General features: G+C 42.9%; 1 protein-coding gene across 1 annotated transcript; it reads right to left on the bottom strand.

Moving 5' to 3' along the window:
* Nucleotides 1-4,776: 4,776 nt before the first annotated feature.
* Nucleotides 4,777-15,386, bottom strand: LOC125124392 (serine protease inhibitor Kazal-type 6-like; the record flags this gene model as incomplete). The annotated part of the gene is made up of 3 exons (XM_047774511.1): nucleotides 4,777-4,822; nucleotides 7,236-7,351; nucleotides 15,348-15,386. Coding segments are annotated over 3 exons (201 nt in total), but the record flags the coding sequence as incomplete, so codon positions are not given.
* Between the last annotated feature and the right edge of the window lie 10,666 nt (nucleotides 15,387-26,052).

Here is a 26,052-nt window from a genome sequence, read left to right as displayed (position 1 = left end):
AGAGCAATACAATAATGATAGAGGATTTCAGCATCTACTTTCAACAAAATATCATCCAGACAAAATCAATAAGGTAAAATTTGATTTGAACTACACTGTAGACCAGATGGACCTAAGAGATGGACCAGATTAAACAGATCATTCCATCCAACAGCCGCAGAATGCACATTCTTGACAAGTGCATAGAGAACACTTTCCAGCATAGATCATACATTAGTCCACACAACAAGTCTTAACAAACTTAAAAAAAATTGAAATCCTATTATATTTTTCCAATCACAATACTATTGGACTAGAAATCAATCAGAGGAAAACTGAAAAACTCACAAGTATTTGGAAATTAAACAACACATTCCCCAAAAACCAGTGAGTCAAAGGAGAGATCAGAGGGGGGGGGGGGACTTGAGACAATGAAAATGGAAACACGATATACCAAAATTTATGAAATTGTCCTTTATTATGTGCCTTCCCTTAGTATACAAATGTTATCACATCTAATGGGTAGCTTTAGTGAGATAACAAGGATACCTTTTCTTTATTATGGTAGGTCGAAATCTTTTCAAACTAAAGAAGGAAAAATATGTTCAGTTTATTTTCCCTTAAGTGAGACTGCAGAACTGTCATGAACCAAAATTCTGTAAAGTCACAGCTACCTGCTCTGGGAAAGACAAAAAGGAAAGTTAGACACAGGGAACTCTTGACTAAATGCCTGTTTCGAGATTCATAACTGCTTTGAAACAGGCCTCCTCAGGCTTGGGCTGTAGCCTCATCGCAAAATTAATATAACTAGATATCATGGTAGATGCATGTCACCCTCTTTGCATATTTGCTCAAGCCTTTGTTGAATTATGAATACTTCTATTTCTGATTATATCCAAGTCACTCAAATTACCATGATTGTATGAAATGTAGTTTAGAAACACGGGGTTGACGCAACCATCGTGAGTCCAGATTCTAAAATGCACTGACTTCAGGCCCCGTGATTTGTACATTTCCCTCTCAGGCTTCTCTTTTATACAATGGGGCAACAACTTCACAGCTGTTTTGCTAAACTTAAATGTGACGGTGTGTGTGTGCTTGTCACAGCGAACATGAGAAATAGTAAATGGATTGGTTAACTTTATTTGTAGTGGATTATTTCAGTATTTACTTAGTTACTTTTCTCTCTGGTCTTTTATCGCTCTCTCTTGTTCTTCTCATTTGTCTCTCTCTCTGAGTGTGTGTGTATGTCCATTTCAAGAAACCTTTACTTTGGCACAGAAAAGTACTCGGTCAAGTCCCCTTCTCTTAAACCTAATCCCCGACACACCACATCATAGTTGCAAGAAATTTAGCTTTGAAACCAGGAGGAGGAGAAGAGCTGAGAAAGATGTGACTTGGCAACAGCTGGCGTGGGAAAAAAAAATGCCTGAGGGTTGTTAGTGATTATAAGTTTTGTATGACCTAGTTTTGACAATAATGCCTTTGTTTCTGAAGGTATAATGATTGTTCAGATCATATAAATTGTTTTTTTATGCTTGGAAGAGAAGAGTACAAACTATTCTTGAAATATTATGTTCTGTCCTGGGCAGAGACAGAATCATGAGTATCTGTTTCTATTGGCAGAGTTTCTGCCTTTTAAAAATAATTAAAAAGGGAGGATAACGTGACAAAAAGAATGCGTGTGTATGTGTGGCTGGGTCACCTTGCTGTACAGTAGAAAATTGACAGAACACTGTCAACCAGCTATAAGGGAAAAAATAAAAATCATCTAAAATAATAAAAATCATTAACAGTATTTTTAAGGAAAGGTATTAGACACACAGCTACATTAGAGTAACTTTATAGTGCAGCCCATCTTCTAGAGGAAAGTGTTCGGATAGTAGAATACTCGTTCTTTCCCACATCTTTCCATTTATCTCTTCATTAATCCATCTTTGATGCCATTCAGAGCAAGTGGCAGATACCAGTACCCACCCCTCTAAGAACGTCACGACGCATCTTATAGCTGAGGCCACGCTGTGTGTTTACACCCTTTTCTTTTGATGTAAAATTTTCAAATTATAATTTGCGTAAATCTTAAGTGTGTATTCACTGAGGTGTGAAAAATGTGTCCCTCCCTGAACCCGAGCTCCTGTGTTTTGAGTGTTGATGCGTATATTTGATGTGCCTCTTCTTTCTGAGAAGCGTATGACTGCTGATCGTCTGTGGTTGGCTTTTTATGTCTCCCTTTCGAACCTAAAGAATTGCTCAGAACAAGAGAAGCAATGGTATTTTGTTCAGTTCCTCTCGGTATCTGAAATAAGCCTTGAAATAAACAGCAGCCCTAAAATGACAAATTTGTACGAGCGAGAAAGGGTAGGCAGAGTGGCAGAAGCTGGCACAAGAGGCATTCCAGGCAGGAGAGGGCAAAGAGGTGGAAATGCAATTTGTGTGCGGCCAGCTGACGGGAAAGTGGCCTGGCCGGAGGGGACAGTTGAACAGGAGAGAGGAGGAGTGAGCCATGCAGAGAGGTAGTAATTTCAAAAATGTGTAAGAATTCACTTATCAAACCACTTTCGTGCTCTATACATTGACTATAGAATAGCTCAAGAACTTCAGGGAGTAGAAGCTAAAGAGAAGAAAAGGGCTTAATTTCCCCTAGTGAGCAGGGAATGTAGTACACAGATAAAAATAACAAAAAAAAATTTCATGTGCATTTTCAAAAATGTTAGATGAACGTAAGATAGATGTTTTAAAAGCTCTGTCAAGACTCAGAAAGAGGTCAAAATGTCCTTACCACTGCTTTATAAAGACAGTAAAATGCTGAAACTGATGACAGAGCATAATAATAAAAGTTACTGATGTTTGAGGTCTTGCTACATTTCAGAGACCAAGGGCTTACATGCATCATTTTCCTAATCTTCACGATACATCTAGGAGGTAAATACTAATACCCACATTTTACAGATGAGCAAATCACAATCAAAGAAGTCTGATGACTTGTTCAAAACCCAGAGCTTGTGTCAGAGCCATGGCTCACATTCTGGTCAGTGTCATGCAAAGATCCACCCTCTTATAATCACTGTACCCTAATTATATAGCATGTGGTTATTTTTCTTCAGCAAGGGGAATGATCTTTAATTATGGGAGACCGACAGAAGGTATTTCTTTTCTCTAGCATGACTGAATCCACTCCCAGGCTCTTTACTTAAATATCAGAGGTACCCCCCCCCCCCGCCCCCGCCCCAGTTTGGTTAGGCCTTCTTCAATTATTAACATAAAGGGGGAGTTCCCATTGTGGCTCAGCAGAAATGAATCCAACTAGTATCTGTGAAGACAGGTTTGATCCCTGGCCTCGCTCAGTTGGTTGGGAGCCGGCCTTGCCATGAGCTATGGTGTAGGTCACAGAACATACACACACACACACACACACACACACACAGGGTAATATCTACGTGCATAAAGTATGAGATTTTGCAAAGCAGAAGCATGATCGTAATATTTATAGGAAACACATTTAATAATCAGAGTAAAAGGAATTTTTCGTGGCTCGTACTCATCCCTCTCCGACCTTGTCACCTGTAACGTGCCCGCTCGCTCATTCCTCTTCCATCTCCATCGCTCCCTTGCTGAACCCAGAAGACATCAGGTGTGCTCTAGCCCTAAGGACCGTGTTCGAGCTTCGCCTCTGGCTCTTCCACAAACCCCTTGTCTGTGCACCTTCCCAGTAAGAAGTCCTTAACCCTCTGACTTAGTATCGCAATCGGCCACCATCTCTCCCCGGGGATGACTGTGTTACTTACTATGTTTATTGCTTTTGTCTATTTCCCCCTCCTGGAAGGTAAACTTCACGAAGGTAGTAATTTTTCTTTGTTGTTGTTGTTTCGCCTTTCTCACCGCCATCCACACCCATCCGCCAAGCATGGAAAATGAGTCTGCATCACAGTAGACACCTGGCGAGTGTCTGTTCGCTGATGGAGGGATGGTTATTTAGTATTTCAGTAAAGGCTTCTCAGGAGGTCTTTTGTGTGAGTGCACCCAGCAAATTATTTGTACATACGAGTATAATTTGACTTTCTCTGGGACTTCAGATTTCTCCCCTTTCATCCGGTTTTCTCATTCCACAATTAAGGTCCATTAACTACGTTCTTTGCATGCTTTTAGAGACTTGGCATCTCTTCATTATTTATTGAATATATTTTCACTTCTTTCTCTTAGATCCTTTGATGTTGCTGGGAAACCAAATAGTGATGTCTGTGCAGTGTCTCTTATGTAGTAATAAAGTCCATCATCCCACAGAGAGAAGAAAACTGTGGTCCACAGGGGATGTTTTATTCTGATAAAAAAGACTCTTCCTGAAATTGGGAAGAATCCATAATTCATGATCTATGACTTAAATAATAGATATTATAAAATAATTATGAGCATGTGATCCTTTTGCTAAAATCCTTCAGTATTCATAGTGAAATTCCAAGAATAAGAGAGGGGGAAGGGATTTTTCCATATCCCATAGTGACTGCATGGTTGATTTCCATCAAAAAACTGGTCTTTTCATCCAAGTTTATGCCAGGTCAGTGCTGCATATTGTATCTGTATGTCGTCTTGGTCCCAAAGTAAACACACAGACAGTGCTTCTACAGAATTTACTTTATTGACAAGTGAATCTAGGGAAATAGAAGTTGAATGTCCAAGACCGAGGCAGAGTAGAAGGCGTGTCTTTCTAAACGGAAGGGATTCGCTAGAGAAAAGTGAAAGTGGAAGCAAGAAAAGAAGGGTGAGGGAGCTGGCGGGTCAGGAGAACACGCCGGCTCTGACTCAGCATTTTCCTGGGTGTTTCAGGTTGATCTTCCCACCACTTTTCCTACAAAAAAGAAAGACAAATGGATGCTCAGTGTAATAGTCCTAGTATCCATCACAGAGGTTGGGACAAGGTCTCAGTCTGTCATGGTTGATGCGATCGTTGGATACAGGTATCCATGTTGCTGATCGGGCAGGAGTTAATTAAATGCACTCAGAGGCAACATCCATCCTGCCTAACTGCAGAAAGCATCACCCTTAAACTTCAGAGCTTTTCTAAGATTCAGACCTTTTGGTTGTTTTGTTTTAATTTTTTTTTTTTTTGCTTTTTAGGGCTGCACCTGCAGCCTATGGAGGTTCCCAGGCTAGGGGTCTAATCAGAGCTACAGCTGCCAGCCTACACCACAGCCACAGCAACGCCAGATCTGAGCCACATCTTCGACCTACACCACAGCTCATGGCAACACCGGATCCTTAACCCACTGAGTGAGGCCAGGGATCGAACCCACAACCTCATGATTCCCAGTCAGATTCCTTTCTGCTGTGCCATGGCAGGAACTCCTAGACCTTTTGGTTTTAATTGTTCATTATCTGAGAGTAAATATTAGTACAAATGGAAAAGGTAAAAGTGGCAGGAGATATAATGGCAAAGAGACTAGTCTGTCAGTTCTAACCTGATAGACAGTGTGAGAAGCTGAGCCAAACATTCAGGCAATTGGCATCTTCAAGCAGACATATATTCAGGCCTTCTCAGTAGTAGGGGACCATTGAATCAAATTTCACCTTTCACCTTTCTGGCAAGATGTTGATATCGATTTGTCTGAGATGTTATGTATAAATGTAGGCACATATATCTCATATATTGATGCGGTATTTGTTAATAGCATTCTGGGTATTTATCCCTGTTAATATTGAATAGGAATTTAAATAATCCCTGTGCTTTGGAATTCTATGTCTAAACTGTGGGAAATTAAGGCATTTATAAAAGAATCTAACAGAAGAGAAGGGTGACAGTGGTCGAAGAAGTGGGATAACTTTTTTCTCGCTTAAATCCTCTTGCTTTAGAGCAAGCAGACCGAAAGATTGCTGATTGATTGAATACATTTTTGTTAATTATAAATTACACCTAATCAGGAATCTCACAAGCAATAGGCTAAAATCTACAGCACCTTTTCTGTTTCTTGTATAAGCAGATAATTCAATAAATGTCAGCCCTGGGAGTTCCCTTTGTGGCTTAGTGGGTTAGGAACCCAACATAACATCTGTGAGGATGCCGGTTTGATCCCTGGCCTTGCTCAGTGGGTTAAGGATCTGGTGTAGCTGCAAGCTGAGGCATAGGTCATAAATATGGCTCAGATCCAGTGTGGCCATGGCTGCAGTGTAGGCCACAGCTGCAGCTCCACTTCAGCCCCTAGCCTGGGAAATTCTATGTGCTGCAGATGTGGGCTTAAAAAAAAAAATGGCCCTGGATAGAATCTTCCTAGTATGTGGTCTGTAAAGTTTGAAAAGTCCAGATAATAAGGGATAATCCTCTCCTCTATTCTTCACTGAAAGGCTCTTTTCATCAGACTAAAAGAGAAGAATGAATGGACTCTAGTGCCTTAAGCGACCTATAATTCATTATAAAATAAAATAGTTGTAAATAATTTGGTAAAATAATGTTTTATTGGTAAATTTTCTTGCACATTTTTCATGTTTCTGATTTTGATAAATTTTCTTTCTTTCTTTTTTTAATGGCCACACCCACAGCATATGTAAGTTCCCGTGCCAGGGATTGAATGAGAACCACAGCCGCAACCTATGCCATAGCTGTGGCAATGCAAGACCCTTTAACCCACTGCGCTGGGCCCGGGATCAAACCCATGCCTCTGCAGTGACCTGAGCCACTGTAGCCAAATAATTTTTTTAAAGTTTTTTTGGAGTGTAGTTGATTGACAAGGTTGTGATAATTTCTGCTGTACGACAGAGTAACTCAGTCATACATAAACACATATCCATTCCCTTGGAGATTCTTTTCCCACACTGAAGGCAGGTTCTTAACCCACTGGGCCATAGCGGGAACTCCATTTGAGGACTTTTCAAACTTGACCACACTTCTAAATCTTTCTTTCATCTTTTCCAAAAATATTAATAACAACAGCAACAAACATAATTGGATGAAAATTATTGACATTTTAATTAGAAATAAATGAGACAAATAAGAAAATGTATCAAAAATTCTTAGACATGCAAATGAAACAAATTGTTCCCTGAGTCAACTTGATAATGACAAAGTAAAGTAAAAAAGAGTATATTTTCAGATGTTAGATAATGTCAGGTGATTTGGGGGAAGGGGTTGTTTTTGCTCTATTTGTTTACAGCCCGTTTGCCTAAAGCTTATTATGAGTAGAATTTTGTGGGATAGCTCAAGGAAAGTGTTACAGTCTTATTCTGGAAGTTTGCATTTGCAGGGGAGGTTTGGTGAGCGCGATACTTACACCACTGCCTTACAGAAGGAGCATTTGTTGCCGTATGTCTGGCCATCGGAACCACAGTGGGGATTAGATTCCCGGGTACAGTAGACTTTGGGGTCCCGAAACTCACTACAGTCAATCTAGCAAAGTAAGCACAGTGACACTAGCATTAGTGGGTTCTGTCCAAGGGACCAGAACAGAAGCTGTGGACAGCAAACTTAAAATGATGGAGAGTGTTGTATATAGTCGTGATACAAAGTCTCCTGAAACAGAAAATCGCCTTCCTCATCTGCCTGACTAGACATATTAAACATAATTAAGGCTTTTTCCTTGAGAAATACGAAACACATCTCTCTCGCCATTGCACTTGGGGGAAGTTAATGAAGTGAGGCAGATGCTTACTCCTTACGGAAGGAGGAAGACAAAGGCCGTGCATAGCACTTTTTGCTCCAATACTGAATCGTTTCAATTGAGAGCAGTTTTTGGTCTTTAAATGGCATTTTTTTTTAACCTGTATCACTGCTAACTCCACTAGCACTCCTTCTGCATTAATTTAAAGATAGGGGTGATGACTGCAAGGAGCTCCCAGATATTATCTGACAGTTGTTAGTCTTCTCTGTGGCTGCCACATCCCTTTGTTATCTTTTGGAAACAAAATTCTAATGTCATCATTTGTAGAATTTGAACACTTGTGTGCCTACTAGAGTAGCTGAGGAATGGCTGCTGAAGCTGCTCCTTTTGGCAGGATTCCGAGGTTTCAGCCAGCCTTGGTGGAAACACACATTATGGCCAATTACTCGTGAGCATCATGGGCTCCGCAGGAGGAATGATGGCACCTATGCCACGGACACATCCTGTCTGTGAGGGTTGGTTGCTCAGGAGCAGTCTGGAGCTTTGAGATTCTGTACAATCCAACGTCAACGGAGTCAGCATTTGGTATGCAAATGACATTTGAACCATTTCATTCTGGTACAAGCCACACACAATAGGTAGAATGGAACTCCTTCAGGTGACAGTTGTGTGGAATGAAGTGACATTTAAACATCAATCAATGGGCCATATTTTGCTCCAGCCTAGTTCCATTAAAACAATGCTATCTTGGAGTTCCCGTTGTGGAGCAGTGGTTAACGAATCCGACTAGGAACCATGAGGTTGCGGGTTCGGTCCCTGCCCTTGCTCAGCGGGTTAAGGATCCGGCATTGCCGTGAGCTGTGGTGTAGGTCGCAGACGCGGCTTGGATCCCGCGTTGCTGTGGCTCTGGCGTAGGCCGGTGGCTACAGCTCCGATTCGACCCCTAGCCTGGGAACCTCCATATGCCGCTGGAGCGGCCAAAGAAATGGCAAAAAAGACAAAAAAGACAAAAAAAAAAATTCTGTCTTGTGTTTATCAATTGCTTTGTACTTCCTCCAAAGTACTGTCATATGGATTAATTCAGTCGAGTCTCACCACAACTCTGAGATGCGCATTGAGCAGTATTAACACGTGCACACAGGTGAGTGCCGATCCTCGGGACATTTAAGTGGTTTACTAACAGCGCACAATCAGAAGCATTGAGACCAGTGCTGGAACACACGCCTCATGGCTGGTCCAGAATTTCCAACAATATGCTGTGGTTGATTTCCAACGCGTCATCACTGAGGGAAAGAAAGACCAAATGTCGCGGTATATACCCTTGACCATACTTGTAATTGTGCCATGTAGGCTTTATTAAAATCTTTTTAGGAGACTGTATGGGCATAGATAAAAGGAATCATCTGTTCAAGGTATTAGCAAACCATTGTATAGTGACAAAGCCCTCTGAAGCTTTGCTTGAAGAAGTGGCCAGCAAAAGTCATACACGTGAGTGTTAAGAGATTAACACACATAAACGATTCAGGGCAGCTGATACTCTTAGATACACGTTTTGTTGAAATTTGGCATCTTGCACTTTTGAGGTCGGGTCATATGGTGCTAATCAGAGATTTTCTCAAAGCTTGGTCAGATAGAGATACCCACCTTCCTACAGTCCTACCTACAGGCCCACTTTATCCATGGTTCTTAAAGATAAGTCCATCCTCTCACGCTACTTCCAGGAGAGTGATTTTTTCTTTAGGTCTCCAACAGAAAAAAAAAAAAAAACTGGAACATCTTTAGCATGTTATAAACCATAGGATACATTTTTTTCCCCAAAAGCTACTACATTTTGTATATGTCACAAGGGTACATGTTTGCAGTTTTGTTCTTGAGTCAAGAAAATTCTTTAAATGGTAGAATTGTCATAGATATTTTCATTTATTTCACCAAGAGCCAGGGGGTGACTAGTGTTTAGAAAGCACGGTACTGGGTGCTGGTGATACAAAGAGAAATTGGTGATAAACACTGTCTCAGTAAGCTTACCATCTTATGTGAATTAGGGAAGGAATGAAGGAGAGAGAGTCTCAGCACACCACGTGGTCGCTGCCATGGTGGGACAAACACAGGCAGCTGAGGGCATCTCAGGCAGAGGTACCTTTGTCTCTACAGGTGCTAGGTATTTGCACTGGAAACATCTTCGCTATAAATATCTTTGCCACGAGCATGTGTGCTACAAACATTTTCATCAATAGTTAATTGACCATAAGGCAGTTTTGCTATAAAAGATAAAATCACTAAAAATGAAAGAGGACCTTCAACAGGATATTATGAAATTTATTTTTCATAACAAGATTTTAAAAGACTATTGCAAAATACAAAATATCTGAAATCCCATTTAAAATTTATGCAGATTCATGGCAGTATTATACAATACCTAATTTTATTTCGTGGGTACTTAAGCACGTGCCTTTGACATTGTGCTCTCCCTGGTTTTGCTTGGTTCATCTCACTGGGCATCACCCTTTTTCTTTTTCGCTATAATTTTTGCCTTAAGAGAGGTGTTATTTTCCAAGGGCTAGAATGCCTGCTTGTAACTAAGCTTTGTATTCACTACTGTCTGTCCTGGCAGATTGTTAGGTTTTATCATCATCCTTTTCAAGCCTATACACATAGCTGATTATCTTCCAGTATTTTAAGATTTGCCACGTGTGCTTTTCACTGTCTAGACCATCGTGAGGGCTGGGATTTAGGTTATACTAAAATTAGAGGAGTGCATTAACGGAGACGTGAATCCAAACTGTCCACCAGTGGAACCCCCATCATCCACCCAAACCATCCCTGGGTTAGTGTATCTTTTACGGCAGAATTGCCTTACGGCTAATTCGTTACATGACGGTGAAAAGCCTTGCGGCAAAGATGTTTATGGCAAAGAAGCTTATGGCAAAAATAGCGGACGTGCCCCCTCTGGTCAGGTAAGAAAAAGGAGAAAATAAAGTGTCTTACATGAAAGAGATGCTTCCTTAAGCCACCTTTCCCTGGCAACCGGCCCAGGAATCTTGTGATCCAGCCTCTTTTGTCCTTCAGAAAGCAGATACAGAGTGGCACTCACAGTGAGAATTTCTAGATCCCACCTCCCTCCCCAAATCCACTAGCCCCTAGGGCTGCCCCCCAGGAATGAGCCTGGGAGGAGAGTAGGATCTCAGGGAAGAAAACCAGAGCGACCAAACGGTGTGTGCACAGACCTGCTTAACGCAGATACATTTCATACTTTTGAGCTGCCGTGGCCGCCTCTGTCCCCGAAGTGACCTCAGGAAGCATGGTTTAGAATTGGTTCTGCCATTTGCTGCTGGCCAGCTGTGTTCTCTTGGACCAGGCACTCAATATCTGGGCCTCAATTTTCTCAACCAAACAAACTTTTAAAAAAGTTGCCATGCCTTATTCCCAGGTTCTTCTTTTCTTTCTTTCTTTCTTTTTTTTTTTTTTGTCTTATTTATTTTTTAGGGCCACATCGGCAGCCTATGGAAGTTCCCAGGCTAGGGGGCCAGTCAGAGCCGTCGCTGCCGGCCTAAACCACAGCCACAGCCATGTCAGATCCGAGCGGCATCTGTGACCTACACCACAGCTCATGGCAACACCAGATCCTTAACCTACTGAGTGAGGCCAGGGATGGAACCTGCATCTTTATGGCTGCTAGTCAGATTTGTTTCCACTGAGCCATGACGGGAACTCCCAGTGGTTTTTTTTGTTTTGTTTTTTTAAGTGTACATCAAACGTGGCCACCTAAGAGTGGAGAAAGTCCTTGAAATAGTCCTGGACAAGAAGTAGAGAAAGCAAGCTTCTCTTGTAGGCCTTTCCTAACGGTAGCTCGCCTCACGTTCTGAAAGGTTCTGTAACGTGTAAATCACCCTAAGTACCTTCACCTCCACAGTCTTGCAAGATGCTCTAGCTTCGAAACCCAAGAGGCCGCAGTGACTTCATCAGTGGGGGCAGCTTGCCTACCACGCGGTCCCAAGCTCTTCAGTGGGGTGGGAGAAACAGCACCTACTCCCCAGGGCTTCCTCCTTTATGCCTAAAGGAGCCTCCTCACTCACTGTGTGAAAAATTTTAGCTTGGTGACTGGGGATAGGGGAGGGCCCCTCTCTGAGAGCCCCGGAGGTTGGGGACTGTGAGGCTCAGCTTTGCAGGGGCAGCCGGCAATCCCTTCTGTGGGGCAAAGAGCAAGGCAGAAGAATAGCAGAGTTGAGACGAGAAAGAGCCCACGGCTCTCACAATTGAAAGAAGTAAGCTGTCTTCAGAGCGTCATGCCCTTTTTCGGCTTAAAGTTCCTTTCCTCGTGTATGTTTTAATTCAGACTACTTTACATGGAATCCAACAGTTGGCTTCTCAGCGGAAGTCAGCGGGTCTGGACAAAGGGTGATGATAAGATTGTATTTTCTCCTTTCAAGTGCTGTCCATGAGTCATTTGGAAGACCTAGGAAAGCTGAAATCCCGCCCCCCCCCCCCACCCCCATATACTTAAAATGCCCCAGTGCTCATAGCTCTGGGAGACAGTCCTGAAGGTGCAACTAGACTAACCTAATTTTGCTCCTGCTCATTAGCTGCGTTACTTTGTGCAGATACTCACTGTCCTGACTTTAAATTTCTTCATCTTTTTTTTTTTTTTTTTTTTGCTATTTCTTGGGCCGCTCCCGCGGCATATGGAGGTTCCCAGGCTAGGGGTCGAATCGGAGCTGTAGCCACCGGCCTACACCAGAGCCACAGTAACTCAGGATCCGAGCCGCGTCTGCAACCTACACCACAGCTCACGGGCAACGCCGGATCGTCAACCCACTGAGCAAGGGCAGGGACCGAACCCGCAACCTCATGGTTCCTAGTCGGATTCATTAACCACTGCGCCACGACGGGAACTCCAAATTTCTTCATCTTTAACAGGGGTCAGGGAATGCCTGTCGTCTAGGGTTGTTGTAATAATAAAACCTATGGAAACGCTTGGTAAAGTACTTTACCAAGAGTCCTGTGGAAGGTCGCTGTTATAAACGCAAACCATGTAAGTCATATCACATTCTAGAGTTTTTGCGTCTCCTATTTCTTACCGTGCTCCAGTTCGCTTTAAATTGTTTAAATATGATTTGGGATTGGTGTTGGATTCAACAGTGCTGCCATTTATTTCCTCAGAGAGCCCAGCTTCCAGAGACCCCTGCTAGGAATCTGGGCATCAGTGTTTAGTATCAGCCTGCCCCCTTGTGGTTCTTCAAAGAACTGCGCCTTCTAAAATATTCGGGAACACGGGGGCTGGAACTTTTGTTACCCAAATTATTTATCTTTGCTAAGGGTGACTGTAGAATTGTTTCACTTGGGTGTAAAGTGAGTGTACATGGTCATTAAATCAACAAAAGAGCATTATTGATATTTCGGTCCAGTATGTTAGCTCTACAACAAGGAAAATTCACGGACGGACACACACACACACACACACACACACACACACACACACACGAGCACGCCTGTGATGTAGGCCTTCATCTCTTCTTCCCTTTACTACAAAATCCTTCCTGTGTGGTTAAATCAGCCCCTTTCTTTATTGTAGCAGGTTTCCTACCCTCTCCCTGACGTGGCTTCTACTTCTGTTTTCACGCTCCTTGCACGCTACCAAAACAGCTCTAAAAAATGACACCTCTCAGGACACCCACTGGCTCGTTATAAAGTGTCCGTGGTTTCGGTATGACACCTGCTCGTCTTGCCCACTCCCGCCTTTTTGAAGGTCTCTCCTAATTTCTGTATATGTCATCACTCCGTCTGGCCGGCTATTCCTTCTCCATCCTTTTTATTGTCCTTTCTGGTTTCCTCCTGAGTCTTCATCACGTTCATTTCCAAGAAAGGTTTATGCACTTGATCTCCTCTGAGAACGTGCATTTTCCCAGATGAGGCTAATGCGTCCTAGACTTTTTTTTCTTCCTCAAAATCTCAAACTCCAATTTCCATTTCTCAGACATACACAAGACACCTTTAGTCAGCAATTCGATTCATACTTAACCTTCATTTATGTCCAAAGGTAACTTTTTTTTTTGCCTCCAAACTAGTTTTGCATTGTAATTTTTCCATTTTTTTATAACAGCGCCATTTTCCCGACTCCTCAGCCTAACCTCAGAGTAAACATTACTTTTTCTATTCCCTTGCAAGTGTTACCTTTCATATATGTATATTTTTTTTATCTCAAGTTCTCTTGATCAATTCCAAATTTGCTACTCATACCTGTTAGGCTTCAAGTCCCCTTCAAGGAGCTGAAACCCAAAGCCTGTGGCCCAGATAAGAATGACCAGACCCTTAACCCCGCCCCTCCAGTCTCACTGTAATGTCTCTCCCCCACCTTGAGCACCGGGGCCTCGCAGGCATAACCTCAGGGGACTCTCCAGGGAACTTGCCTATAACCTGTCCCACGTGCCAATAAGGTATCCTAATGGAGACCAATCAACGCTCAGCCCTTACGCACGCGCAGTGGGCCAATGCGGGACCGGTCAGGTCCCCGCGCAGGTGCACAGCATGGGTATACAAGAAAAACCCGGTTGTAAGGCGGGGCGAGTCCCTACTCCCAGGACCGCCTGTGCTCTCTCTGGGAGCATATTTCCACTTTAATAAATCTGCTGCCCCCTTCTGGATTGCACGCTCCCAGGCAACCTGTGGCAGCAGTGACGTCCCCTTAAGGCACCCCAACAAGAGCTCTAACTCTCCACCTGTGACGCTGTCCCTGTAAGGGGGTTCCCTTTGGTTCTGCCTGGCCTCCACTTCGTCCCAATGCAGCGCTCCTGCCTAGAGCGCTTGCTTGCAGCTCTAGCACCCACTGCTTCCACTCTCTGCTGCCCAAGGGCAAGAAGTGAAAGACACAGCGCGGCCCTAACGTACCCGCCCCCGCCCTCATTGTTTCTGACCTGAGCCGCTGCATCACTTCTCTCTATGCTTCCATTCCCTCCAAGTTCCAAAATTCCTTCTCTATTTGGAGACAAGTTCTCTTATTTTAAACGACTGTTTTCATCACTTCATTATGCTGCTCAAAGCCTTTCTCCGTGAACTGCCCAGTGGCTTTCTGTTGCCGATTAGAAGTAGCTTGGAACCCTGGAAGCTCACCCGTTATGGAGCAGGGGTCCTGAGATGTTGACTGCACAGCTTTCCTGCTGCTCGTGAACTTGAGGCAGCGAGGCCCTCTTGCTGAGGCCTCAGTTTTCCTCTGTAGCTAAGTTGTTGAGGCTGCTTAACATCTAGATATTGTCAGTATATTTATTATAAGTAATTCAGGCTAATTAGGAAAAAAATGAACCACCCCAAATGTATTCTCGTCGTGGAGCATGGTTTTACCAACTGTATTAAAATTTACCGTATATTTATCTTAAAACGCAAACAAAACTAAACTTAGGTATCCCTAAGATTATTGTAAAGGAAAACGGTTGCCAGTCACTGTGTTTGGGAGGTTCGTTAGGTTCAGTCCAATCTGAAATATTCATTTAAACACCTCTTTATGGATACGGTTCCCAAATATATGGCCTGATAAGGGAAATAAGAAAAATAAAGACAGTGTCGTTAGTGATCCTAAAAGCACAGTGTAGGGGTTCCCGTCATGGCTCAGTGGAAAGGAATCCAACTAGGAACCATGAGGTTGCAGGTGCGACCCCTGGCCTCGCTCAGTGGGTTAAGGATCTGGCATTGCTGTGAGCTGTGGTGTAGGTCACAGACGTAGCTCGGATTTGGCGTTGCTGTGGCTGTGGGGTAGGCCGGTAGCTGTAGCTCTGATGAGACTCCTAGCCTGGGAACCTCCATAGGCTTCAGGTGCAGCCCTAAAAAGCAAAAAAGTGAAATAAAAATAAAAGAAAATAGGAGTTCCCGTCATGGCGCAGTGGTTAACGAATCTGACTAGGAACCATGAGGTTTCGGGTTCCATCCCTGGCCTCACTCAGTGGGTTAAGGATCCGGTGTTGCCATGAGCTGTGGTGTAGGTCACAAATGTGGCTCAGATCTGGTGTTGCTGTGGCTCTGGCGTAGGCTGGTGGCTACAGCTCCAATTCGACCCCTAGCCTGGGAACCTCCATGTGCTGCAGGTGTGGCCCAAGAAAAGGCAAAAAGACAAAAATAAATAAATAAATAAAATAAAACAAAATAAAATAAAAACACAACGTATCTAGGTTAAAGGACTATCCTTATTCTGAGATGATGCCTTTCAGACATTTGGTATTATAATTTCTGTAATGAAGCATAGTGATGGTAAAAGTTTTATTTCAAAATTATTATTATCTTTATGTTAGTTATTGTTCCTACCTGACAGAGTTGGCAGCATATTAGTCATTTACATTTATGGGGAAATTTTTACAGGACCATAAATTCCAAAAGTTCTGGAACATACTTTTTGTTTAGCTTAAATGGTATTTTTGAAAGAATGAGAACCTTTTGCACATCTATAATTTAGACCGCTACCTTTAATCTCCCATCAGATGCTTCATAATGAAGAGACTTTTGGGCATGAAAAGAGTGATTTGAATGTTGGAAAAACATCTTTTTCCCTCTTGTCTTGGCTGGATCAGACTTGGGCAGGCATGCTTTTAAGGTTAGTTTCAACTTCTGCCTGGTGTTGGGAGTGTCAGCCTCTTTCCAGGCATGTGGGGAGAGAGGGTAGCTTTGCTATCACCCAAAGTGTGGCATCCTCTTTGCCCTTCATGTGTATACATATATATGTATATATATATATATTTTTTTTGCTTTTTTTTTTAAGTGCCACACCCGAGGCATATGGAGGTTCCCAGGCTAGGGGTCTAATTGAAGCTTTAGCGTCCAGCCTACACTGCAGCCACAGCAATGCCAGATCAGAGCTGCATCTGCAACCTACTTCGTGGCTCATGGCAACGCCGGATCCTTAACCCCCTGAGCAAGGCCAAGGATCGAACCTGCACCCTCATTCATTTCCGCTGTATCACAAACTCCTGCACGTTATATTTGAATGGGAAAGAGGCAGCAGTCTCAGCAGGGCGTGCTTGGTTTACACTGACTCAGACACCTAAGGCCAGAAGGGGCTTTTAGCGGTCCTTCACGCGTCTTCGAGATGTGGAAGCAGAGGCAAGGAGGAGGGAAAGAGGCACCCTTCACATCACACAGGAAGTCAGTGTTCATGCTGGGACTCAGTCTGCGTTGTCTGCAGCATGTCTGAGCATCCCAAAGCCAGGGCCTCCCAGCTCTAGACATGCGTCGCGCATCCCCAAGGATCCTAAAGTGAGCAGGATGTAAAGAAGACGTAGGCCTGTCTAAGGGAATGGAATCACGAGAAAGATGATTTTGGTTTTTATTTGTATTTTTTGGCCACACCCACAGCGTGCATGTGGAAGTTCCTGGGCCAGAGATCGCACCTGCACCAGTGCTGTGGCAACGCTGGATCCTTAACCCCCTGCGCCACAAGGGAGCTTCGAGTAAATAGATTATTTTGAGTGAGTTTCCGAAAACACTATCTGGGAAATCAAAGCCCAAAGAAGGGAAGTGGCCTTTGTGTTAATGAGAAAACCAGGATTAAATTCCGCATTTTGCAAACTGATGCGTAATGGTCTTCATCATATTTCACTACTGGATGGGCTCTAAAATGCGCTGGCTTGATCTTCTGTCCTTTTCTTACTTGTTTTGCTACTTAACATAGACCATACACGTATAGCTAGCATAATATTTAAACATGAGAATAAATCCATTTTAAGATGTATAATTACATATACAAACACCTGTGCCCCTGTACTAGACACATGCAAGTACACAAATGTGCACACGTACTCACACACACACACACACACACGTGATAAAGTGTTATTCATTGTAAGATACATCCCAATTTCCAGGATGCTAAAATTTGAAAAAAAAAAAAAAAGTCTTATGCCATGTAGTTGATATATTGGTATTGGAAAATACTTTTCATCTTCCTTGCCAACTCCAAATTAGTTGGCTATATAGTGTCTAGAAATTTTTTTATGCCAACGGTTCTTGGACATAGCAAGGCAAACAGCAAGCAGTGCCAAGGTCAAATATTAATGTTCTGGATGGACACAAGGGCATGACTGGCAGAGCAAACACCTCTTGTTTGTATAGTCTTTTGATAGAACAAGAAAACTGGGAAAAAGCTTGTGGTTTAATTCAGAAAAAAATCAGCAAAACAATAAAGACAATTTGTCCCCATTCCACTTTTTAACCCCAATAGTATTTAAGTTTAATTGAATCGGTTTATGTACACTCAGTACAACACACATTTTTCTGCCCACTCCTGATTGCCTTATCTCCAAAAAGAAAATAACCCCTAGGTGGCACAACACTGTAAATCAACTATACTATAATAAAAAAATTTTTAAGTAAAAAAATATATATACCCTGTCCTAACTCCTGCAGAAGCTGTTAGTTATTCATCAAAAACTAGTCCTTTCATTGTTTGTCACCATGTGTAGTTTACCTAGTGCTCCCATGTAGTTTATGTAACTTAAATCCAATTCTGTGAGGTAAATAATAATATTCCTTTTCTATAGTTGTGGAAACTAGCTGGGAAAAGCTGAGTCACTTGCCCAAGATCACACGGTAAAATCAAGTGAAAGAGGATGAATGCTCTCACAAATACATTCTGTTTCTATTTGTAGTCACTTCACTTTAGCAGAATCTGGGAATGGGCGTTTAGGCTCTTTTAAACTGAATAGTATTCTTGTAGAAGGCTTGTAGTTAGGAAACTAAACATTTCTGCTGTTTTCTGCATGTGGCCTGCTTGGCCAATATTTTTTTTTTTCATTTTTTAGGGCTTCACCCGCAGCACATGGAAGTTCTCAACTGCTAGCCTACACCACAGCCACAGCAATGCCGGATCCTTAACCCACCGAGTAAGGCCAGGGGTGGAACCCGTGTCCTCATGGATCCTAGTTGGGTTTGTTACTGCTGAGCCACAAAGGGACCTCCCCACTTGTGCAATATTTTTTGCTGTTTTACCCACAGACAAACCTCGGAATACCAGCTAAACACCACCCAGGTCTGAAGAATAAATAAAAATATATACTGACCTGAGCTCCTTGACTGAAGGCACCTGGGGGGGAAAAAAAAAGCATCAAGTCCAGACGCTATAATTTCTGAATGTGCAAAAGCAGGATTTGCAAAATTAGGAACTCGCCAAGGATGGTGCTTGCTCGTTGGTTCTTGGCCATCTCAATCAGTCATGGCTTGGCTTTTTTTTTTTTTTTTGTCTATTTGTTATTTCTTGGGCCACTTCCGCGGCATATGGAGGTTCCCAGGCTAGGGGTCTAATTGGAGCTGTAGCCACCGGCACACCAGAGCCACAGCAACGCGGGATCCGAGCCGCATCTGCAACCTACACCACAGCTCACGGCAACACCGGATCGTTAATCCACTGAGCAAGGGCAGGGACCGAACCCGCAACCTCATGGTTCCTAGTCAGATTCGTTAACCACTGCGCCACGACGGGAACTCCTTTTTTTTTTTTAAAAAAAAAAAAAACAAAAAACATATACTTGCCCTTCTTGGAGAACAGTAGAAACTTGGAAAGTGTTGTATGGAGATGAGCTGTGGGGTAGTATTTCTTGGGGGTGGGAGTGGGATGAGGTAAATAATTTCAGGTCTGGAGATTTGCCGTGACCATCTTGGCCCAGCTTCCGATTTGTCGTGGGGATGACCAGCATCTCTAGCCTCCCTTTGGAGAGACTGGGTTGGAAAGTTTCCTCTCACGCTGACATTCCCAAGTTCAGCCCCTGCAGTCCCTCCCAAAGCCTTTGAGGGAAGGGACTGGATGTGGTGTTTGTTCTTTGAACCTCTGCCCTCTATTCTCAGCTTTAAAGACTTGGCCCAAATTCAGACTGGCAAGGACCAATTCTCTTTTCTGTGACTCATTTTTCCTGTTACATCTCTGAATTCCTGAAAGAGAGAACAGCCCATAAATACGGTCTTGCTTCTCTCTCACTCCATCTTTGTGGTTAGACGTGTGATTTTCGGTTGTGGCTCATTAGAATGGTGATTTAAAATATCCATCGAGGGAAAGTCTTGGGTTCAGTCCTGGTACGAGCTGCTGGATTTTGAGCTTTGGCTATTTCTGTGGAACCCCTCATTCCAGCGGTGTTTCTTAGATGTAAGCACAGGGGCCTGTGTGTGAAGGAGGGCGGGCCTCTCCAGTGTGGCCAAGACACCTGGAAAGACCTCAGAGGCCTTCCTCTCTTCAGGGGGACGAGGAGAGAACAAGGCTTGTTAGGTGTGGACCCAGTTCATGCTCATCTCCCCCGGGGATTGTAAGCATTACTGCCATGGGGTGACTGATTTTTAACAGTCCAGATTTCCAGGACAGCCACTTGGAAAATTCCATGACCTAAGGCCAAATATGGCCTGAAAGACTATAGTTTTGTAAGCACTCCAGGTGATTTTTATGACCAGGGAAGACTTACTCTTAACATTTTCAGCCATGTCTCCCCTGTGCAAATCTTTGGTCCGAAGAGAAAAGATTTTGCCTGATGTCTTATATGCATGCAATGGCCAAGTGGAAGCAAGATGAATATCAACAGGGCCTGAGCCCACCTAGTGCTCTCATTATTAAAATCTAGCAATGACACCCTTCATTGACATTTTTAAAATTTTTTCCGTGGTAGCTGGGTGACAGTGTTCTGTCAATTTTCTACTGCACAGCAAGGTGACCCCGTCACACATACACGTGCACATTCTCTTTTCTCACATTATCCTGCTCCATCGCAAGTGACTGGACATAGTTCCCAGGGCTCTACGGCAGGATCTCATTGCTCATCCACTCCAAAGGCAATGGTCTGTGTAGACCTTTTTTTAACACTGACTCTGATCCTTCCATCAAGTTAAGCACTTCCCATCCATTTTCTCATTTAATTCCTGATTTAGGGCTCCTCCTTTTATATCCCCATTTTAGAGAAGAGGAAAATGAGGCTCCGAAAGGGCACCCAGCTGGAAAATGGAAATGCCAGGACTGAGATTCATGTCTCTTGGTCTCCACGTTAAGACCAATGCGGAGGCACAGTGTTTCCAGAAATGCCAACATGTGTGCCAGGGACCCTGTTTTGGTATTAGATTTGTTGGTTGTTAGTCAACCAGATCCAATTATTGGAGCAACTGGCCTTTGTAAAAAGAAGCAGTAAGAGGATATCTGTTCATCTCTTTTTTTTTTTACCTCAGTGAATTTTATTACATTTATAGTTGCGCAATGATCACCACCCAGTTTGATAGCATTTCCATCCCAAACCCCCAGATTTTCTGAGACTATCTTTGCCAAGTCAATTTTAATATAGTGAAATCTATTTGTATGCCTTCTCAGCAGTTAACTGAGCCAGTTACTCAAGGTACTCGGCTTTAGTAGTCAAACTTACTCCAAAGTATCACAGCAATCATTTATTGATTTTTTCATGTTTCTAAATTTATTTGTTTATGAAAATAGAACCAGTTTCCTGTGAACAATGACTTCTCCATCTGCTCAGGCTCATTGAAAAATGGTTGTTTTACATGTTTGGACGTTTAAAATCTCTGAGAGAAGCAAAATCCATCTATTTTTGTCACAGACACGGAAGGTCCCAGGACTCAGTCTCATCTCTGACTTTCTAATAATGAGAGAATCTCCCAGAGTGTTGAGCTCTTTCTGCAGCTGACACAGGCCGTTAGTGGGTGGGATGGGCCTAGGCTTTGGGTCCAGACACGCTAGTGTGTGTGTTGTCTACGATTCCAGCAGGAAGTGGAAAAGCAAAGAAGGGAAGAACCCAAGGCCATGGCCCCGTTCGTGCCTGTGGGTGATGATGTGGTGAAAAGCATCAGGCTTGAAGTACATTTGTCCTTTGAACGATCTGAATTGATAGAATACATGAGTCTTACTCATTAAGGTGGCCAAAGACACTCCCTACTGAAGAGTCGTTTAGTTCAGCAAGAACATGTATGTTTCTGCCTTCTAAGGTTCAGGAACTTTTTTCTGAAGGATTTCCTGCTTGCGTGTCCTGTTATCCCCTTGTTGCATGTTCAGTTATTTGAGTCCCAAGTACACAAATAATGAGGACCGAAAAGCTTTCCTTTTCCTTGGAAAGCCAAGTGACTGTTTAAAACAATTGTCCCTTCTCCGAACCAGATCTGTGGAACACACATCATCCGTGATGTCTAAAAGACCTGGGTCCAGAGTCCCAATTCTGCGGGCAAGTCCTTGCAGTTTTCCTAACTGTTGGATGCCCCGGTTTGCTTCTGCATGGAATGTGGACGTGAACACGTTGCTCTGAGATAATGCACCAAAGCCCCGAGGACATGCCTAGGACATAGTATCTGCTCAACAAAGGAAAGTTATTTCCACCATTACTGCCACCCCCGCCTGCGTCATTACTGTCATCGGGACCATCTCTCAGAACTGGCCTTTGCCACCCAAACTGTCAGGGTTTTGAAATACGGTGGACAGATCCCCTTGCAATTTCCAGTCCGGTATGAATACTGGTTTTTACCTTTAAGGAAAGAAAAAACTCACCTGAGAAAAAGCAGAAAAGAGCCAGAGAGAGAAGCAGAAAGACACCTGCTGTTTTCATGGTGCCAGGGAGTCCACTCTGAGCAAGTCTGCTTTGTCCAGCTCTCGGTCAGGACACTTCCCAGAGCTCTGAAACGTGCCCAGACATTATATATAGACATGATAGAGGGAGCAGGGATCCCCACCTTCTTTATAAACTCACATCCTAAAAGCATATGCAGTCCTATGCACTTCAGGCATTTATGGGAACCTGTCACCCACTTAATGAAATGCTTCCCGATTCCCATCGCAGGACAATTACACGTCGCACCTTAGATCTTATTCATAGAGCATGTCATTTTCCAGCAGCCGTCTATTTCCTAACAGCCTGCTCTCCCCTTAGAGGTTTCGCTGCATGAAAGGGATGATTCACTGGTGGGGCCCCGCTTGATGCCTGTGTCTCTTCCAGGCAGGTCCTGCGTGTCTGGGATCCAGATGAGTCACCACAGGGGAATGGAATCGCGGGTGTAACTTGGATTTTCAGAGGCCGCATCATCCAAAGGTGCACGTAAAAGAGGTAGGTAGCCAACCTTGTCCCCGGAACTGTGTCAGAAAGAGCATTTTCTGGGCAGAAATTAGACTGTTCCTTTAAAAATCTTGATGGTTGTCCAGTGCCAGTGATTTTCCATTTTTAAGTCAGAATGAACCAGGCAATTGATGTGCATTTTTTAATTTGTAAAACAGTGTTGTTTTAACAGTTGCTGAATTGAGGAATATTTGAAATGAGGGATATTTACTATTTCCTGTTTTTCTGAAAAGTGAAAAAGTTAGGCATGATATAGCGCTTTAGGTTTCGACTCCTTGAAAATACGTTTTTCATACGGGTTAGATGAATCCCCCTAGCTGTCACGGCCAATTTCATTGCTAGACAGGTCAAGGAGTAGGATGCTGAAGTGGGAACGACAGCAGCAAAAACCCCACCATGGTTCTGGTGATAAACCCTGAGCAAGTCTGTCTCAAATCATAAACTGCTACTGAAAATATCATGAAGAAAAATAAAATATAACAATTAAAAGTGTGGGAAGAATATGCAAATTGTGTCAAATTTAAACACAAGTGATAAAAGTGATATGTATGTAAGTCACTTAGAAATGATGCATCCACATAATTGGTTTCCTTTTCAAGCAGTTACTTTAACAAAATACAGAGAAAGTTTGGGTATCATTTCCTTTATGTCAGGATGTTTGTTTTCTCTTTGGAAATTGCATAGATTTAGGAGTTTTATTTTAGGGTGAATTTTCTGTTTTTGAAAATGGTGACTATAGTTTACTGAATGTGTTAATAAGATATTTGGTTTGTTGAAAACTGAAGCATGACTATGAGAAAAGTGAGAATTTGTTGCTTTTAATTGCTTCTCTGACAATTTAAAAAGACGCAGGAGTTCCCTGGTGGCTTGGGGGTTAAGGATCTGGTGTTGTTACTGCTGTAGCTCTTTCTCTGCAACAGAGAAAGGGTTCATTCATAAATCAATCAAGTAAGAATATGAGAGAAGAAATCTCAGATCCGCCTCCTGAAGACATTGGACTTGGGATGTTTACGGGATAAAGCTGAGGCTGGGGCGTGTGGGAACAAAGATTGCAGATAAGACAACCATGAGATAATCAGTAGTTTTACACAGATGCGATTAAGCCACAGACTTCTTTATAGACTGCATGTTCAGAAAATGGTGGCATTAGTATGTTTTGAGGGGGGAGGTTTTCCCTCTGACATCAAAAGTCATGGAACAGGAGTTTCTGTCGTGGCTCAGCAGGACAGACCTGACTAGGATCCATGAGGATGCAGGTTCGATCCCTGGCCTCGCTCAGTGGGTTGGGGATCTGGCATTGCTGTGAGCTTATAGTGTAGGTTGCAGATGCAGCTCGGATCTTGCATTGCTGTGGCTGTGGTCTAGGCCTGCAGCTACAGCTCCAATTTGACTCCTGGTCTGGGAACTTCTCTAAAAAAAAATAAAAAAAAAAAAAATGAAAACAAGGTCATGGAACAGATACGCCTGAATGCTGAGTTGGCGGATTGGGGGTCTCAAACTCATACTGGGCACAGCTGACTCCAAGTTCCTAAAAACCAACTTGGGCAAACGTACTGTGCAGGTAGGCTCTGTGACCCTTGGAGGACATGGGAGTGTGTGGGAGCAGCAATTAACGCGGCCTGATTGCTGAAGGCAGGTCACAGTTTTGATGGGTCAAACCAGTGATTACCTTCAGTTTCACAAGGATTCAAAGTGTTTTCATTCTAAGGTGGTGTGATATCTCACACACGCATACTCGCATATACATGAGCTTAAAGTCCCTTTCAGAAACTTATAGGTCAGCTCTTAGATGCTAAAAGCTCAAAGACACTAAGGAACAACCTTAAAAACGGGCGTTTAAATTTTTCTTGAATTCTTCACGGGAGAAGTCTGAGAATATTTAGAAAAACTGAGTAATTGGGAGATTGCTGAAAGCAAGCTGTGCACATTTCAGGTAGCAATGTTGTCTTCTTGTCATGATCTTTATTTTTGCCTCATTAAGTGAGACGACATGAAGCACGGTGCTTAGAAAATCTGAGATTGCAGAGGCTTGGCTTTAGGTGTGCTGCTCCCTTCCTCCTCCCACCCCCAGTGCTCCCCTTGGACTTTGGCCTCATTTCCTTTTTCCTTCTTCTCTGTCATCAGAATACATGTTGCCAGTCTAAGCATAACCTCATGTTTCAAAATGAAAACAAAAGCACTAATTAGTAGGAGCCAGTGATATTCCATCATAAAATTGATGATGTCCTTCCTAAAATATCTGTTTAAGCTTTTCTCTCCCAAATTTCATTTATGGCAGTTGCTTCTATCCCTTTTGCTAAGCTCTAAAAATCTGTTTACCTGAATGTTACTTCCTTTGTTTTCACCTCCAGCCCTCCTCTCCTCTGCCTTCCCCATCCTTCAAATGCTTTTCTCCATTAGGTGTTTTCGGTAGAATGATTATTTTTTTTAATAGTTATTTCCCTAATATAATTTTTTTCCTACTGTACAGCATGGGGACCCAGTTACACATACCTGTACACATTCTTTTTTCGAACATTATCAAGCTCCATCATAAGTGACTAGACATAGTTCTCAGGGCTACATGGCAAGATCTTATTGCTAATCCATTCCAAAGGCAATAGTCTGCATCTATTAACCCCAAGCTCCCCAACCACCCCACTCCCTCCCTCTCCCCCTTGGCTACCACAAGTCTATTCTGCAAGTCCATGATTTTCTTTTTTGTAGAAAGGTTCATTTGTGCCTTATATTAGATTCCAGATATGTGATATCATATGGTATTTGTCTTTCTTTTTCTGACTTACTTCACTCAGGAAGAGAGTCTCTAGTTCCATCCATGTTGCTGCAAATGGCATGATTTTGTTCTTTTTTATGGCTGAGTAGTATTCCATTGTGTATATATACCACATCTTCCTAATCCAATCGTCTGTTGATGGACATTTGGGTTGTTTCCATGTCTTGGCTCTTGTGAATAGAGCTGCAATGAACATGCAGGTGCATGTGTCTTTTTTAAGTAGAGTTTTGTCGGGATAGATGCCCAAGTGTGGGATTGCTGGGTCATATGGTAGCTCTGTGATAGATTTCTAAGTTACCTCCATATTGATCTCCATAGTGGTTGTACCAGCTTACATTCCCACCAATAGTGCAGGAAGGTTCCCTTTTCTTCACACCCTCTCCAGCATTTGTTATTTGTGGACTCATTAATGATGCCATTCTGACTGGTGTGAGGTCGTATCTCATTGTAGTTTTGATTTGCATTTCTCTAATAATCAGGGATGTTGAGCATTTTGTCATGTGCTTGTTGGCCATCTGTACATCTTCCTTGAAGAAATGTCTATTCCGGTCTTTTGCCCATTTTTCCATTGATTCTTAGGTAGAACGAATCTACCTACCGTCTTCTCCTGAATGTTTTCAGTTCTATATCTTCATCATTTACTCTGCTCACCACAACAAAGCATGAA

This window comes from Phacochoerus africanus, chromosome 4, assembly GCF_016906955.1.
Source record: "Phacochoerus africanus isolate WHEZ1 chromosome 4, ROS_Pafr_v1, whole genome shotgun sequence".
NCBI classification, from domain to species: domain Eukaryota; kingdom Metazoa; phylum Chordata; class Mammalia; order Artiodactyla; family Suidae; genus Phacochoerus; species Phacochoerus africanus.
This window is presented reverse-complemented; position numbering and strand designations above follow the sequence as displayed.